The sequence below is a fragment of the Chanos chanos genome, chromosome 8, assembly GCF_902362185.1.
Source record: "Chanos chanos chromosome 8, fChaCha1.1, whole genome shotgun sequence".
In the NCBI taxonomy this organism is placed as follows: domain Eukaryota; kingdom Metazoa; phylum Chordata; class Actinopteri; order Gonorynchiformes; family Chanidae; genus Chanos; species Chanos chanos.
In genome coordinates, this window is record NC_044502.1 from 11,053,053 (window position 1) to 11,070,141 (window position 17,089).

Consider the following 17,089-nt stretch of genomic DNA (forward strand, 5'->3'; position numbering starts at 1 on the left):
GAGGTCTGTGGGAGGGGAGGGGCACCAGACTGTATGTTTAGGTGCTCATATTCATTTCGTTTTTGTTTTTTTTTCGTTTTCTGTTGTTGTTGTTGTTGTTGTTGTTTTTTTTTCCTCGGGTCACCGTTTTTTCTTTCGGGCAGAAAAGAAAAGGTCACAATGGCAGGTCACGATGCGCCACCCCCCTCCTCCCCAGTTTCTCTCTCTCTCTCTCTCTCTCTCTCTCTCTCTCTCTCTCTCTCGCTGTCCGTCAGATCGTGTCTGTGAGTCAAATGAGTCTCGTGGATGCTCTCATCGTGTTTTCTGAGCTGTAATGTGGGACGTTCTGCTTTTGCCGCGCTATCCTGTTCCCCCGTGGACATTTCCTGCACACAGACAATCAGAAGAATGATAACACCAGTGTCAGTTGAGGAGGTACACATTTTTTTTTAACATCAGATTATGTAAATCGATGCCGAAAACAGCATAAAGAGACATACAGGCCTACAAGACTGACCCCCCCTCAAGTGAGGAAAGTCTTTTCAGAGACACTGTGTGAAATTGATAACAGAGATTAATATGAACTCCATCACATATTTTTTATCTGAACTCTTATCTGACGTGTTAAGTTAATATTAAAATTCAGGTGTTGAAAGGCCCACAGCTGTTAGAATCTATTCCATTGCTCTGTATCTGTCAGATATAATGTAACAGAAAAAATGTTCTGAAACCCTGTAGACACGTCATCTTTCATCTCTTAGTTTCAATTAGACTGAAATTAAATGATACTTTTTTTTTTTGTTTTAATTTCCTTTTCCGTCTGAGTGAGGCTGAACACACACTTTGTCTCTCTTTCTCTCTTTGTCTTTTTTTCTTCCTGTCTTTCTTTCTCTCTCTCTCTCTCTCTCTCTCTCTCTCCTGCACGGGAGGGTGGGGGGTTGGGGGGGGCGATGTGTACAATGTACAATAAAATTCATAAAGAACATGAAAAAGTTAATGGTGAAAAACCTCAGTGACCAACTGAAAACAGATTCGCTCCTAAACTCTAACAAAGCATGTTTCATTTTAGTACTACACTGATTCTGCTTTCCTCTACAATGCTCTCCCCCTCTCTGTCGCTCTCTCTCTCTCTTTCTTTATCTTTCTCTCTCTCTTTCTTCCTCTCAAACTCAGCTTGTCTAACACAAGTTTAAATCACAATTCCCACAATACAAGCCCCTAACCTTTCCTCCGGCAGCTGCCTTTACATGGGTATGCGATAAGTGTGTATGTGTGTGAGTGTGTGTGTGTGTGTTGGGAGGAAGTACCACCTTCCTGGTGCCAAGTGTACTCTCTTTATTATTTTTCTAAGCATCGGTTTATTAAATGTCAGATTTTGCATAGGTCGGAGTGCGCCCGTGGCTATTAAACTCTCCCGCTTCCTGGGCGTCTCCACGGGGACCGATACCTGAGCCGGGGCAGAGAGTCTCTGCTTTAATTAGAAGTGCACGCTCGGTGCCAAACATCGCATTCTGCCGAGCCTGAAGTGAGAAACCATGGTGCCTCTTTTGACTCGGATTTTGAAGTTTTCAACTGCAAACTGACCATGTGACCGAGACTGCCGTCTTTCATATAGGGTATTGTACGTGTTAGATCTAATCTCACAGAACAAGTCGCTTTGTGGTTGACAGTATTGCCTAGCCCAAGCTACTGCGATGCACTTTTAGTGAGCTAGCTAAAAGACTACACATAGACTGAAGCTATTTCCAAATGCTTCACCGAGGTATTAACAGAAATTCACAAAGGATTCATGTTACTCCGGTTCTAGCATTTTTACATTTTTTTTTTTTTTTTTTTAGGATTAATTCTAAAATTCTTTTAAAACCTTCTTTTAAAGCTTTAAACAATCTAACACCCATATATGTTTCTCATTGTGACAAATTATGGTCCCAGTTGTGACTTAAGATCATCCGCAGCCCTACTGAATATTCTACGAGGAAAACAGAGGGAAATTGGAGAAGGGGCCTTCTGTTGTTTATGTAGTTAAGGTCTGGAACACAGCTCTTGCAAAGAAACTCTCAGTTATCAATTTAGAAAAAAAAAGCTTTTCTTTGATGAATCTGTTTATTTTCCTCTCAGCTAAATCCACATTATCACTGCTTTTTATCTTGTAGTTTTTTTTTTTTTAATCAGTATTTTCATTTTTAAATTTTCTTTTGCCATTATATTGAAATCCAAACCACTGGAATGTGCTAAATTCATTCAGTATTATTATCAATATTATTATGATGAACGGGAGAGAAAATGTACTTCCATAAAAAAAAGAACGCAGAGGTAAATATATCACACTACACTATATCATATGAGATTTGTCAATAACAGACAAAATCATTTTTCATGCTTTGCTGTTGTCAGTAAAATCAACTTCAGAGTTCTTGTATTCCCATAACCAATTCAATTTTTTTTTTTTGGAAGCCTACTGAAGTACAATGAGAGCACTTTTGTGCGAGAGCAGAAAACCAAAAATCTAGCGCCATCAGCTACAACTGCCTGGGAGTGAAGGTGGCACTTTAGAAGCATAATAGAACAAGTCATAACGATAAAGCTTTTATGACATCATCCGTTTCCGCGGCCCCCTGTTTCTCCCCGGGGGTCTCGTTACGCCTCCAGGCAACAAACAAAGCACAATCACGACCTGGGCAAACAAAGGGGAGAGCACGCACCGGGGGCCACAGGGGGGCCGTTTTGCAGGTGTAAGACAGGGCATGGGGGAACTGGCGGGGGGGGGTGGGATACAAAAAAAAAAAATCAGAGAAAGGTCAATTGTCTGAAAGTGCATTTGCTGATTGCTCTATGGAGACAGATTGATGTTAAATTTGCCACTCACATACCCCCCACCCCCACCCCTCTCTTACTCTCTTGGTCTCTTTCTCTCTCTCTCTCTCTCTGTTTCTCTCTCTCTGTTTCTCTCCTTATGCGAACTTCGCTCAGAATCATTACAATCACATAATCACCACACCTGCCACCGTGTGTGTCTGATTGAATGATGTGCTTGTTGCTTGTCTCTGATTAGCTGCCGTTAAGGAAAATGAGACAGAGATGAAGTGAAAGAGAGAGCAAGAGAGAGAGAGAGAAAGAAAGTAAGAAAGAAAGAAAGAAAGAAAGAAAGAGAACTTCTTTTTCCAAAGAAAGAGAGAGAGAAAGATGGGGGAGAGAAAGAGGGAACTTTTTCCAAAGAAAGAAAGAGAGAGAGAGAGAGAGAGAGAGAGAGAGAGAGAGAGGGAAGACTAGATGTAGGGACAGCAGATGCAAGAGTTTGACTGCTGCAGTGGCAGAGAGAGGTTGCCATAGAAACCCACTGCAGATTTGTAAGGTGAGGGAGGGCAATGCAGCCCTACAGACTAGTGTAGCCTGATAAAGAAATCATAAAAAGACTTTAACTCCTTATAAAACACAATCTATGGGTCTGTATCATTGAAATGAAGGCATCTGTTGCACATGGCATTTGTTATTTGGACAGACTTATGAAACTCAATGCACAAGATGTATCAGGGTTCGAGACTACTTCTAGGGTGATGTGTATGTGTGTGTGCTGTGAGTGTTTGGAAGGAGTGTGACTGTGTATGTGTGTGTGTGTACTCACCGTGTAATGCAGAGGACGACCAGACAGATGATGGCAATCTGCAGGGCTCCGATTATAGAGGCGATAAGGATGTATCGGAGTTTTCCCGATCCCGGCACCACATACAACACATTATATTCTTTAGTGTCACACTGTGGCCCACTGAAACCTGAGTGACAGCTGAAAGACACACACACACACACACACACACACACACACACACACACACATGCACAAGATAAATATCTCAGATATTTAAACCTTGATATCTAGAAGCAAAGAATGCAACAAATTGGGACATATTAACTTTTTTTTTCAGCTGGCAGTGTGTACAGGTGTGCACGTGTGAGTGTGTGTGTGTATGAGTCTGTCTGCGTCTCTGTGTGTATCTGTGCATGTATACATCTGTTCCTCTGTGGATATTTGCTGTACAGACTAATATTTGTTGTGGGGATATATGGTTAAGTAGTAGCAGGTAACAAATGCAGTATGTGTATGTGTGTGTGTGCGTGTGTATGGATGTACATATTTCAGTATTCTGGGCATGAACAATTATGCCAAATATACCGCTGTGTGTGTGTGTGTGTGTGTGTGTGTGTGTGTGTGTGTGTGTGTGTGTGTGTGTGAGTGAGTATGTGTGAGTGAGTGTGTGTGAGTGTGTGTGTGTGTGTTTGTGTGTGTTTGTTTGTGTGTGTGTGTGTGTGTGTGTGTGTGTGTGTGTGTTTGTTTGTGTGTGTGAGTGAGTGTGTGCATGTGTGTGTGAGTGAGTGTGTGCATGTGTGTGTGAGTGAGTGTGTGTGTGTTTGTGTGTGTGTTTGTGTGTGTTTGTGTGTGTGTGTGTGTGTGGTTGCAGTGCAGTCAGCGGATGGATAGCGTGTCTCAGCAGGACATGACGAGGCGGAGGTCAGTGGGAGTTTGGTTCATATATATATTTATGTGTGTGTGTGTGTGTGTGTGTGGTAGCAGGAGACTGGTACACATGGGGTGAAACACAGCTGTCTTTAATTAGACCCTCTGTCAGAGTATTTCCCCTCGACCTCTCAGAGGGGGTTGTTAAAACGGACACCTGCTGGGGAACACCCTACTTCACACACACACACACACACACACACACACACATACAGAAGCGCATGCACCTCATTTTCCTATTTTCTTAAACCCTTTCGAATGCACACAAACAATGGAAGCAAACACACACTGTCACATCTGGCAGACATGAGTCATTTCTCAGAGGTAGAAGTCCATAACACACTTTTTCCTTTTGTTTATCTCTTTTTTTTTTTTACCCCTTCATCACCTTTTCCCTGTCAACTCTTCCCCTTCATCTTCTCCCCCCTTCTCTAATATGGTGGTGTGGTTACCTGCAGGTAGGGGGTGAGAGGTTGCTAGGATACTCGCACTCTCCGTGGACACAGTAGTTCTTGTACCGTTCAGGACAGGGGATGTATAGACCCCATGCCACCTCCTTATCCTCTGTGAAGATACAGACACACACACACCCAGTGAAAGAGAGGGAGAGAGAGAGAGAGAGAGAGAGAGAGAGAGAGAAAGAGAAGTTTTGATATGTGTTGAATTTGTTCATATGACAAATGTGCAAACACACACACACACACACACATTGGCATGTTTGAAGTGTGTTTCTGTTAGTTTGTCATACAAAGGGTAATCAATGCTACGCCATGCACACACGCGTGTACACACATTCACACACACATGCAGTTATGTGCGTGCACGCGCACACACACACACACACGTACACACACGCACACGCACACATTCTAACTCACTCCTGACCCTTTATGGAGGAGCAGGTCACACCATTCAATCAAGCTGTCAAACACACCTTAAGGTGTGCAGAGACCTGGACAGAACACACAAAGAGAGACAAAGAGAAGACTCTCTGGGGAGAGACTGCATTAATCATGTCTCCCTCTCTCTCTCTCTCTCTCTCTCTCCTCCAGCTAGCTCAACTCTTCTCCGCTTCCTGCCAATGGAGTCTCTAACTCTCAGGCCTTTCCTCCTTTTCCCCCTCTCTCCTTTTTTCTAGCCTTTCAATTTCACACCGCTCACGCCGTGAGTGTGACCATAACCTATAGGGATGTGTGAGCCTTTGCTCTGTCACGCTGAGTGTGTGGGTGTTTGTGTGTCTGTGCGAACATACTGCACCAACACAGGGCAAAGCCAGTCAGTTCTTTTTTCTTCTACAAGTTACTTCTTATGTCATTCCATCAAGTTCAGTTATGTTGATCTATTTAGTCTCTTCTAAGAAGAGAAGAGAAGAGAAGAGAAGAGAAGAGAAGAGAGGAGAGGAGACGAGAAGAGAAGAGAAGAGCAGAGAAGAGAAAAGAGGAGAAGAGAAGAGACGAGAAGAGAAGAGAAGAGCAGAGAAGAGAAAAGAGGAGAAGAGAAGAGAAGAGAAGAGAAGAGAAGAGAAGAGAAGAGAAGAGAAGAGAAGTCTGACCCTGGCAGTGGCCCAGGTATTTCACTTCAATCTTCTCTTGCTTCTGACATGACACCTCTTTCACCTGGCAGGGGTTGTCATAGGAACGGCCATCCGAGGCACACACCGGGTTAAAGCTGATGTGCGAACAGTCAATATTGCACACACACCTTCAGAAGAGAGAAAGAAAAAAGAAAAATAAGAAAAAAAAACCCCACACACAAACAAACATACACAAGCAAACACACACGCTTACAGTCATAGATGAGAAACAAACTGTTTGGCGGTAGTCAACTTTTTGACCTCTGTTTGCGAAAAACGTTTCAGGCGATTTAACTGCAAGTCACTGAACACGGACTCACTGTTCCAGACTCCCACTGCTGCCTTTGCAAGACTTCCTGTTTAAGAACCCAGCTGCACGGGTCATTTCCTGCTCTGGCCGTTTGTTTGGCCATATCTGTGTACTGGTTATTCAGCACTATAGAAGCACAAAAGTGAGATGAATACTTATGAAGTCCCCCCTCCTCTCTCTCTCTCTCTCTCTCTCTCTCTCTCTCTCTTTTTTTCTTGGTCACCCTCTAGCAACTGATTCTAATCAGCACAATCAACACAAAACCCAGACACCAGAGCTAAAGATGGGCCACAGACTCACATGTGTGTGTGTGTGAGACAGAATAAGAGTGAGGGACAGTGTATGTGGGCATGAATGTGTTTGTGTGTGTGTGTGTGTGTGTGTGTGCGTGCGTGTGCGTGTGTGTGATTATAACAGTTCTCGATGATCCTTAGTCAAGTGTAACGCTGCATAAAGCAGGACTGCTCTCCAGATGTCAGTCCATTGGTGGACGTGTGGAGGAATTGTCTGAAGCAATACATTTTTAATAAGGCTTCTCACGTTCTCCAGCGCATGGCATTACTGCAACTATACACCCAACAAAATGCTCACACAGGGACACACACACACACACACACACACACACACACAAACACGCACGCACAGCAGCCTGTGGATTTAGAGTGCTGATGTGCCTAATACAGCTTACTGTTTTGCTAGTTGTGGTGAATGTTTGCACACTGATGAGTGAGGAAGTGTACGTCCGAACAGGCACCAGCCATGCTATGCTCTGGAGAGTGCACTGGTATATCTGACTTGCAAAAACAGATGTTGTTGATCTTTTCACTTTTGGCTGCTCAGTGTGTTTTGTGACCTGTGAACCACAAGAACGCAGAACCTGAGCTAACACTAAAACCTATACATAGGGCTTACATTGAGAAAGTACTTGTACAATGCAAAAATAAAAAAGTTAATGAGTATGTATGTTCACGTATGCGTATATAATTATACGCCTCTCAATGTGTTCCTAAGCTACAGAATGATGCGGGATCAGCTGCAAAGCTACACTGAAAGAGATTTGCCTAAATTTTTATGCATAATCCAACAAACGCATAATCATATTTTTATCCGACCTCTTCCGTCTCAAGAAATCCCTGCGGCGTTACGTAAGGAGTTTGGTATCCAACCATCAGAACAGTCTCTCATTCCAAACGTGGTATTGATTCATGAAATCTCTGCATAAAATTTTCTTGGTAATCCCTCTATACTGCACTGTTCAGAGAGAAGGGCTGAGACATAATGCCAAAGCAGAGCTGGCTTCAAAGTTGCTACTTGTTTTAGACAGACACACACACACACACACACACACACACACACACACACACACACACACACACAGACACTACAGTCTAGTTTGGAGCTTATTCAGAGCTTGCCTGCTGCTGACCTGAGCAGGAATGCGATTAAGGAGGGGGAAAAAAAGAAAGTGAATTCATTACTGCATATCTGAGCTGAGTTTCTCTGAGAAAAGGTCCACAGTGAATCAATGTTAGCAGATGTAGCCACTAATTGCCTATCAGACACAGTGCAAAGCGCTTGCCTTGGTTGTGCTTGGGAAAGGGGGGAGGAAAGCTAGCTCTCTGGTTATACTGCTGTGAATTTACATCCACCTCTCCACCTCCTTTATTCAATTTGACACATTGGACGGCTTTATTCAAAGACAAAAAAAAAAAAAAAGCTAACCTCACATGAGAATCAAGCAATTAGCACAGCTCGTCAGAATGGACCTTCAAAAGTATCATCTGTATAAATCATCAGCAGGGATTTCCTCAGAATCAAAGTTTCTCTTAATATTAAAATGAAAGTAAGCCGACCGGAATGACAATAACTAGTTTTCAGAGCACTGGAATAACTGAACGCAGAGATTTCATTCTAGGACCTTAAATTTATTTATTTACTTTTTTATTTATTTTTCTGCCTGCTAAGTGGGTTCACAAATTAGCATGTTAGCACATAATGCTCATTCCTAGCTTGTTATCGCAATTAAAAGCTTAATTAGCATGAAACCGAAACAGAAAGCTCTCATGGTGTCAGTGGAGAGCAGCCATCCTCAAAAGCATTAGCAGCAGAGGTGTGAAACATGACGCCAGCATAACGGATAAAACTGGTGATGCTACAGGGCACACATTGAACAGAGCTGGTACTTGAAGCAAAATAAGAAGGTACGGATTGTTTCGTCACGGCTGCCAGATGACACTGGCTATGGCACGGAAGGTTCTGGGTTCAAATTAGGGTCAGAGCTGCCTTTTTGAATTTATTCCAGTACTTATATACTGAGAGAGAGGTTAAGTGCCCTCTCTGTAGGGGTGTCCACACACAACTCTCTTACTAGGATTTAGACTGTACGACAATACTGAACTCTGGCAGCTTTTCAAATCTCTCCCCCCCATACACACGCATACGCACAGACACACACACACTCCCTCTATCTCATCTCTGTCTCTCTCACCCCCAATCACACACGCATGCGCACACGCACACACACACACACACACACACCTACTCACTCTATCTCTATCTCTCTCACCCACACTCACACACACACACACGCGCACACACACACACAAACACACACACACACCTACGCCCCCCTGTCCAGTCTCCTTCTTTCTCCTACCCCGCTCTCTTTCTCTTTCTCTTTCTCTCTCTGTTTCTCTCTGTTTCTCTCTTTTTCTCTGCATCTCTCTCTTTCTCTCTCTCTCTCTCTCTCTCTCTCTTTCCTGACTCGAGACTAGATGCTTGGTCCATTACTGAGAGAGAGCTTATGCTTTGGCTAGGCCATTTGAATAGTAATTGCCTGCCGTAGGTCCTGAGCTTTTAATCCATCTGCTTGGGAACTCTATTAAATAAAGATGGAATTGCGGCGGCAAACGGCACATATCCGTCTGTCCGTTGTTCCGGAGCCACCGAGCATCCGTCGCTCCGGCGTAATCCATCATCTCTGCAGAAGGACCTACGTGGTGTGGGAGCAATCGAATTAACATTCGCTTCCGTCGTAGAGAAACGTTTTAGGCAAATCAGAAATCACATAATGACGGAGGCTGGATGGGGGGGGGGAGTGAACACTACATAAATAAATAAGGACGTAAGTAAATAATAAATTACAGGAGATTTAAAAAAAAAAAAGGAAAAATAAATAAATAAATAAATAAATAATAAAAAAGAAACCCAAACGAGAAGGTTGAGGTGAGTGGTGCCATTAAGCACTGCTAAAAATATCCTGCACACCGTCTCCCACAGGCTGGAGAGTCGGAAGGAAGGCTCCAGGGCACGACACACCTCCAGGCCCAGAACCAAGCTTCTCCTGGGATGGGTTTTGACTGAGAGCTGATCTAGGATTTTACCAGGGTAAAATCAGGGTGTGGTGTGAACTACTTTGAACCTAATTCTAATAATAGAATATTTGAAAAAAAAAAAAAAAGCTTTGATATGGATTGTATATCATCGTTTTCGTCACACAAATGTGTTCATACCTGGTTTAACCAGTCATGGCATATGGGTGCGCACACGGTTAAACGTCTTACTTGACCTTAGAAATAAACACAACTGTTGCTTTTGATATTAGAATGCTGTATTTTTACAGAGCGATAGATTCCCTCTGTGTTTGAGTGCAATAAAGGGCCAAAAAAAGACAAATACTAGCTCACTTTAAAACAGACGGATATCCTTTAACATTCCCCCCTGTTGCGGCATTCAATGGGTTTTTAAATGTTTCCTTGCAGCTGGTATTTCTCTTTAAGCGGCACAGTTAAGTCCCACCATAACGTAAACAACATTTTCCACTGGAAAAAAAATGATGGTCACACCAATGGGAGGAAGGAGGTTGTCTGTGCAACAGGAATGAGCTGAAATCTCTCCATCTTTCCCTCAGGCAACTCACCACACATCCTCTGCATCCTCATCACACTCTGCACCAAACTGGCAGATGTCACATGTGGACGTCTCTCTCTGACTAGTCTCTGCTGAACCCTCACCTCCTGCAAGCGACAATAAGACAGAGAGAGAGAGAGAGAGAGAGAGAGAGAGAGAGAAAGAAAGAGAGAGAGAAAGCGAGAGAGGGTGAGCAACAGGAGAATTGTTATAATCACACACACAAACACTCAGACACTGACACACACACACTCTCTCTCCCTGTCTGTCACATCATACACACACAAAAACACTCAGACGCAGACACACTGTCTCTCTCTCCTTGTCTATCACACACACACTCGCACTCGCACACACACAGGCACCAGAGGTGTGTTCCTCTGCTCTCATTAACAGTGCTGTCTTCCTGCTGGACCAGAATTCGGAGCACTCTTGAGTCAGACACTGTGTAGACAGCTGGGACATCTAAATCCCTTTACAGCTCCCCTGGAAACTGCCTACTGTGTGAATACATTTCTGGGGTATTTATTCAGTTCTCACTGAAACTGAGAGCTGTTTTATACACACACACACACACACACACACATATATATATATATACAGTGTGTGTGTGTGTATGTATATATATATGTGTGTGTGTGTGTGTATGTATGTGTGTATATATATATATATATATATATATATATATATATATATATATATATATATATATATATATATATATATATTTATATATGTGTGTGTGTGTGTGTATATAATGTGTGTGTGTGTGTGTGTGTATATATACATATATACACACAATGTATATGTATATAAATATCAGGGTTTCCATTAGCTGGTAATTACCAGTTCTTTGCCTGGCAATATATATATAAAACGATAAATTAAAAATTAAAAACTTGCTGGTCAAAATGTCCAGTAATAATGCTTATACAAATGTTTGACAGAAAAGAATTCAGACGGTGCTGTGAAGTTGTGTGGAGGAAGAGAGAGTGACGTGGCTTATGTGCATTGCAAGCTGCAATGACACATTGGGCACATCTGATTTCAAGTCGGCTTTAATGAGAAAAAGGAGAAAAAATGTTACCTGGTAGCCTATAGGCCACACTTAATGCCACGTGGACCTAGGTGTTACAGGTTACACATATTTCGTAATAGCCTACATTTTAGCGGCTAATGTTGAGGTTTTGCTCAACTGTTACTGTTCATTAAATAGTCAAACAGATTTGAGGTCATTGTCATTCTTTCGTCAACGCAGGTGTACATTATATTTTTGTTTGTAACACAGACTGTCATTGAAATGTGACTGTTAAGTTTCAAATTTTTCCGGATAAAATAATTTCTCTCCAGACACTGGACCAGCAAGAAAAACCCTAGTGGAAACCCTGATAATATGTATAGATACATAGACATATACTGTATATATATATACATATATACACACACACACACACACACATATATGCAGCAGTCTTCTATGCTTCTGCTATGCTCTAATCTCCTTCAACACAGTCCAGTTTTTTTCTAATCTTGTCTTGCTCTTGTAAGGGAGACATAACACTCATTCAGAACCAATACACACACACACACACACACAAAAAGAAGTCCTTACCCATCCCGGGGCCAGACTAATGCGCTTTTAAATGAAACTTTCCCCCCACAAACTACTCAGGAGTGGAACTTTATTGATTTCTTTTCATTTTCTAAAAGGGCCACTTAATGGGGAACGGCCTGTCCAGTCATTAGAGACAGCACTTGTTGTAGAAGGTCAGAGGAAACGAACAGAAAGGAAGATACAAAGATGTTATGTACAAACGCAGCTACGACTGAATATGAATGATAAACAGGTCACTCATTCATTAAGAGGTCTCCTCAAGGTATGAGATTAGCATTCCGTGATAGCACGGAGCAGTTAATAGGACACAGTGGAGTATTTGAGAGTTAGTCAGAGAGCAGTGTGAGTGAACTGTAGTCTAAAACAGTGAGAGCACCTCTAGCGCAGACACATAAAATAATAATGGTTCGAGCCAAAACTTCTGAATCATGTCAAGTCGTTAATGAAGCAGAATACCTCTAGAGTTTACACGGGTTAAAGTGGAGTGCATTTATCGCGGTGATGGAGTCTTTCTGATGGTGAAAGTTTAAGAAAAAGCAGCAGGAGCTTTCTGAGAATCCTGAGTGTGTTTTTAGCTCGACTGTCTCGACAAACCAAAGGTCAGCAAGTTCACGGAAGCTAACAAGATGGTTGATAGCATGTCTTGTTTGACCTCTAGTATAGCACTGATGAAGGCAAAGACACACACACACACACACACCACTGAACAGTGAGTGTATTCATTGATCTCTCAGCTCTATAGCAGATGTGTTCTTTAGGTCTTTCTCCCTGGGAGGAACATTTGACTGAGATCTCTGGGTGCATTAATGGTGTGAGTGTGTGTGTGTGTGTGTGTGTCTGTGTGTGTGCGTGCGTGCGTGTGCAGAAAGCTCCAACTCCATGCTCATCAGGGTCAGGTCACTGACACAGGCATCTCCACTGGGAGGCAGAGAGGGGTTCAAATTTAGCTCACACTTTAGAAAATGTGTGTGTGCATGTATATGTGTGTGTGTGTGTGTGTGTGTGTGTGTGTGTGTGTGTGTGTGTGTGTGTGTGTGTAGGTTTTGGAGGATGTGTCATAAATCTATTAGACTGACCACTAGAGAAAGGAGTGCTACAGAGCTGCTCTGTCTGACAGTTGATTCCATTTTTATCCTTTTATTCTTTCTTCCCACAGACAAATCTAAAATAAAACTGTTCTATCTGATGTCATCAATGCTGTTATTAACTGATTAGCTTGTCTAGATTTGTCTCTATTCAAATCCTACACCGTGATGTGGTGTCATTCAACTTATGCCTGTCTAGACAGAGAGCCAGGAAGAAGTGCTGTCTCCATGACAATAGAACAGGGTGATTCAGGGTGCCTGTGTGTGTGTATGTGTGTGTGTGTGCGTTTGTGTGTGTGTGTATGAATATGTGGTTCTGTTCGTTTTCTCATCCTGTGATTTAGAATGTATGAGCAGCCCTGGGGTTGCACATATCCAATTTCAGTGTAAGAGTGCTGATCTAGGATCAGTTTTCCGCCTTTGTGAATCCTGATAAATAGAAATGTAGGGACCAAGGGGCAACTGATCCCGGTCCAGCGCTCTTGCTCTTAGACGCTTGATACATATGGGCCCAGAGCTCATCTATTATTGAAAGTCAGACATTAAAATACATTTGATCCTATCAGGGACAGAGTAAGCTTCTTTTAACCTCAGCCCCCTCCCATAAACTGTATTTATCCCCTACAGCCTATCATTGCCAACCGTTTCTCTTCCCGTTCTGTCCATCCGCTCTTCTTTCATTCTTATGGGTGTCAGTGTTTCTGTCTGTCCTTTATTAGCATTTCACGTATATTGCACCATCTCTCTCCTTGAATTCTCTCTCTTTTTCTATCTTTTCCCGTCCCGGTCCTTCACTGCCCTCTTCTCTCCTCTCCCTGAAACCTGTTTCTCTGTTTTTCTTTATCCCATAGCAACCCCCGGTCTGCCGCTATCCCCGCCATCTCTCTTTTTTTCCCCCCGTTCTCCGCAATCCCTCCATCTTTCTGCGCGATCACTCGATCTCTCTCTCCCTCTCTCTCTCTTCCTCTGTTCTATCGCTCTTTCTTATCACCTCTCATCCTCCCCTTATCTCGGCTGTCTGCTTCCAACCACCTCCGCCTCTTATCGCCGCATCCATCTATCCTTCCCTTCCTCGTGTCTCTTATCCACGCTCCCATCACTCCATCCATCTCTCCTTATCTTTCTCAGAATCCGCTGCCTCATCCTTCGCTTGCCGGCTTTACTTCACCCGGGGTGCTCTCTCTCTCTCTCTCTCTCTCTCTCTCTCTGTTCTCCTCTCTTCCATCACCGGAGTCCTCATCTCCTTCTTTTCCACGCTCCGCTCCGCTCTGCTCTCTTCCCCTCCCCTCCTCAACCCTCCTTTCCTCCTTCTCTCTTTTCTCTTACTCTGTTTTTCTTTCTCTTAACTTTTTCTTGACTACCTCTGCAGCCAAAAATGAAACCCATTCTCCTAGTTTCCACTCACAAATCACGGTTCCACTATTCTCTTCACACCAAGTCTGACCATTCAAAAAGCTCAGGAAGAACAGGAAAAAAAAGGGCTCTAAGATTTTTGTTTTGAGCCAAATCGCAGTAGGGTATGTTTTATCTGGAACTTTCCGTCTCACAATAGCCTCCAACGACCAGCTGTGGGAATACTAATTTGTTTGAAGGACAGGTGTAAAAAAGTACTTCTCCACATGTGTCGTAATCAGTATTATATTTCTATTTTTTATACTTGTATCACTTTCATCACATGAATAGGTTTCATTGCCTTATGAACAGAGGGAGTGCACGCACGTGTGTGTTTGTGCCATGAGAATGATAAGATGAGTGTGCCAAGAAAAAAAGTGAGAGAGCAAACTTACCATCATCCCCTGAGCCAGACCCCGCATCTGCAAGAGTGAGAAAAAGAGACACATTACAGATGGATTGATAGAGCAAGAAAGAGAGAAAGAGAAAGAGAAAGAGAAACAGAGAGTGAGAGAGAGAGAGAGAGAGAGAGAGAGAGAGAGAGAGAGAGCACAAGAACACAAAAACAGAAAAACAGAAAAACAGATAACATACATTTTTAAGGCCAGTGGATTTAAACTAACACAATATGACAGTCCTTGAGGAGTATCACTCTGGGTCTACATAAAGTAATAACACAAATAAAACTTACATTTAGTCAGTGACACTCAAACCCCATCACAAAAAGTCATTGTTGTAGGTCATAGCTAGAATTTGATTAAGCGCACTGGAATTTATGTTTTTCTGTGTCACTATAAATAAGCGGAATGGAAACTTTTAAAATCAACGAGAACCTTCAATTAGATTCTTTGCTCTTACATAGGCAGCGTGAGGGGATGATAATCAGAATGTTCTTTGTGAAGCTCTTTGTTTCAGCTGAGACGTTAATGGAAGAGTGAGAGCGTTTTAGTCCACTGACTAGAGTAGCGACATTGCAGAAAATGAGTTTAAGAGCAAGTCAGTGACAGAAAGTCAATGTCAAAGAGGACGGATCAGAAGAGCACACATCTCATCGCTCAGCCCGGGAGCTTGGTAACGGGCGTGTGAGGCTCTTACCGACACCTGGAGGATCAGATTTTAAAGGATTATGTCCTCCACTGCTGCTCCAGCTAAAGGAGGAGCAGGTGCTTTACAATATGAAATATTAGATCTGGGCGTAGTAACTGATGTTTTATTGGTCCTCTCAGACTGTTGCCCCTCTTTAGTCTATTACACTGTGTGTGTGTGTGTGTTCGTGTGAGTGTCTGTGTGTGTGTGTGTGTGTGCGTGCATGTGTGAGTGAGTGTGTGCGTGTGTGTGCAAGTAAGTGTGTGTGTGTGCAAGTAAGTGTGTGTGTGTGCGTGTGTGCGTGCGTGCGCGTGAGTGCGTGTGTGCGTGCGTGTGTGGTGCATGCTGGGGGGGCGAGTGAAGCAGCAGGAAGAGAGAAACAGTGAGCAGAAGGGAAGAGAAGACAGAGAAACTGGCTAGCACCCAAGTTATTAAACCTCCCCTTGCAATGGATCTGTCACTTACTCAATATAAACTATGATTTTTTGGAAGTTTCATCTTCGATGAAAGCATATGGAAGCCCTAACTCCCCCTCCACCTCTCCTCTCTCTCTTCCTTCCTTTCTCTCTCCCTCCATTTTTCTCTCTCTCTCTCTCTCTCTCTCCCTCTTTCTTTCTCTTTTTCTAGCTCAAGGGTACAGCCATTATGTCCCGATTGGTATTTCAGCTCCTCACTCAGTCATCAGCCGCCCCTGGGCTCAATGGCTGCTTTGGGAAAATTTGACATTCATCAATTTGTTATTATGGAAAGAAGTGCATGACAGAAAACGCCCTCATTTCAAAGGCCCCCTTCCTGCTTGCTCTCTCTCCCTCTCTCTCTCTCTCTCTCTCTCTCTCTCTCACTCTCCTGCCACCATCCGATCAATCTCCAAACCAATTATTCTCAACTCACAGCCAAAAATAAATCTTCATTTGAGAGGACAGCAGTTGCAGTGCATCGAGTTATTTCCTTAATTCAGAGATGGTCATCCAAGGCTACACAAACACACACACACACACACACACACACACACACACACACACACACACACACATAAGTATAGATAGATGGAAAGTCACAGGTACTGAACTGAATTACTGTGAAATCAGACACTGTAATTGTAGATCTGTATAATTATAGGTTTATGAATATGTATATTTCTGGTTCTGACCCACTGCCTGTGTGACAGCTTATGACCCTGTCAGGAAAAATGCTGATGGTACAGCAGAGAGGGAGAGAGAGAGAGAGAGAGAGAGAGAGAGAGAAAGAGAGAGAGAGAGAAAGAGGGAGAGAGCATTCGCCAGCCTTTTTCTCTTTATCTATTTTCCTTTTTCCCCTGACTGTACTAAGACTCCTCGCTCTCTCCTGTCGGCTGACTGGTCAGCCTGCCCCTCCTACAGCCTTGTCCCTCCATAATTAGCCTGATGATTTGTATGCGTCTGTATTTGTGTCTACTAGTCTAGCCATACATAAAGCTCTCTCTCCATCCACCCCCCCCCCCTCAGTCCTGCACAGTGGGCGCTGCCTTTATCCTCTGATGGATTAGCCTAATGATGGCTTTTCCGATTCCACCCTCCGCTACACCAGACCGCCCCCCCCCCCAACCCTCCGCCTCCCCTGTACCACTCTGATTTATAACCGCCTGCGGTCC

At 43.3% G+C, this 17,089-nt stretch overlaps 1 protein-coding gene across 1 annotated transcript in view; it reads right to left on the bottom strand.

Moving 5' to 3' along the window:
• Positions 1 to 268: 268 nt before the first annotated feature.
• Positions 269 to 17,089, bottom strand: part of tmeff2b (transmembrane protein with EGF-like and two follistatin-like domains 2b) — a 34,340-nt gene continuing 17,519 nt past the window's right edge. Inside the window, exons 4-9 of the mRNA XM_030782846.1 lie at positions 14,769 to 14,795; positions 10,292 to 10,388; positions 6,042 to 6,190; positions 4,942 to 5,053; positions 3,602 to 3,760; positions 269 to 365 (exon numbers count right to left, since the gene is read on the bottom strand). Of these exons, the coding sequence (XP_030638706.1) occupies positions 269 to 365; positions 3,602 to 3,760; positions 4,942 to 5,053; positions 6,042 to 6,190; positions 10,292 to 10,388; positions 14,769 to 14,795 (641 nt within the window). The remainder of the gene's footprint in view (positions 366 to 3,601; positions 3,761 to 4,941; positions 5,054 to 6,041; positions 6,191 to 10,291; positions 10,389 to 14,768; positions 14,796 to 17,089) is intronic.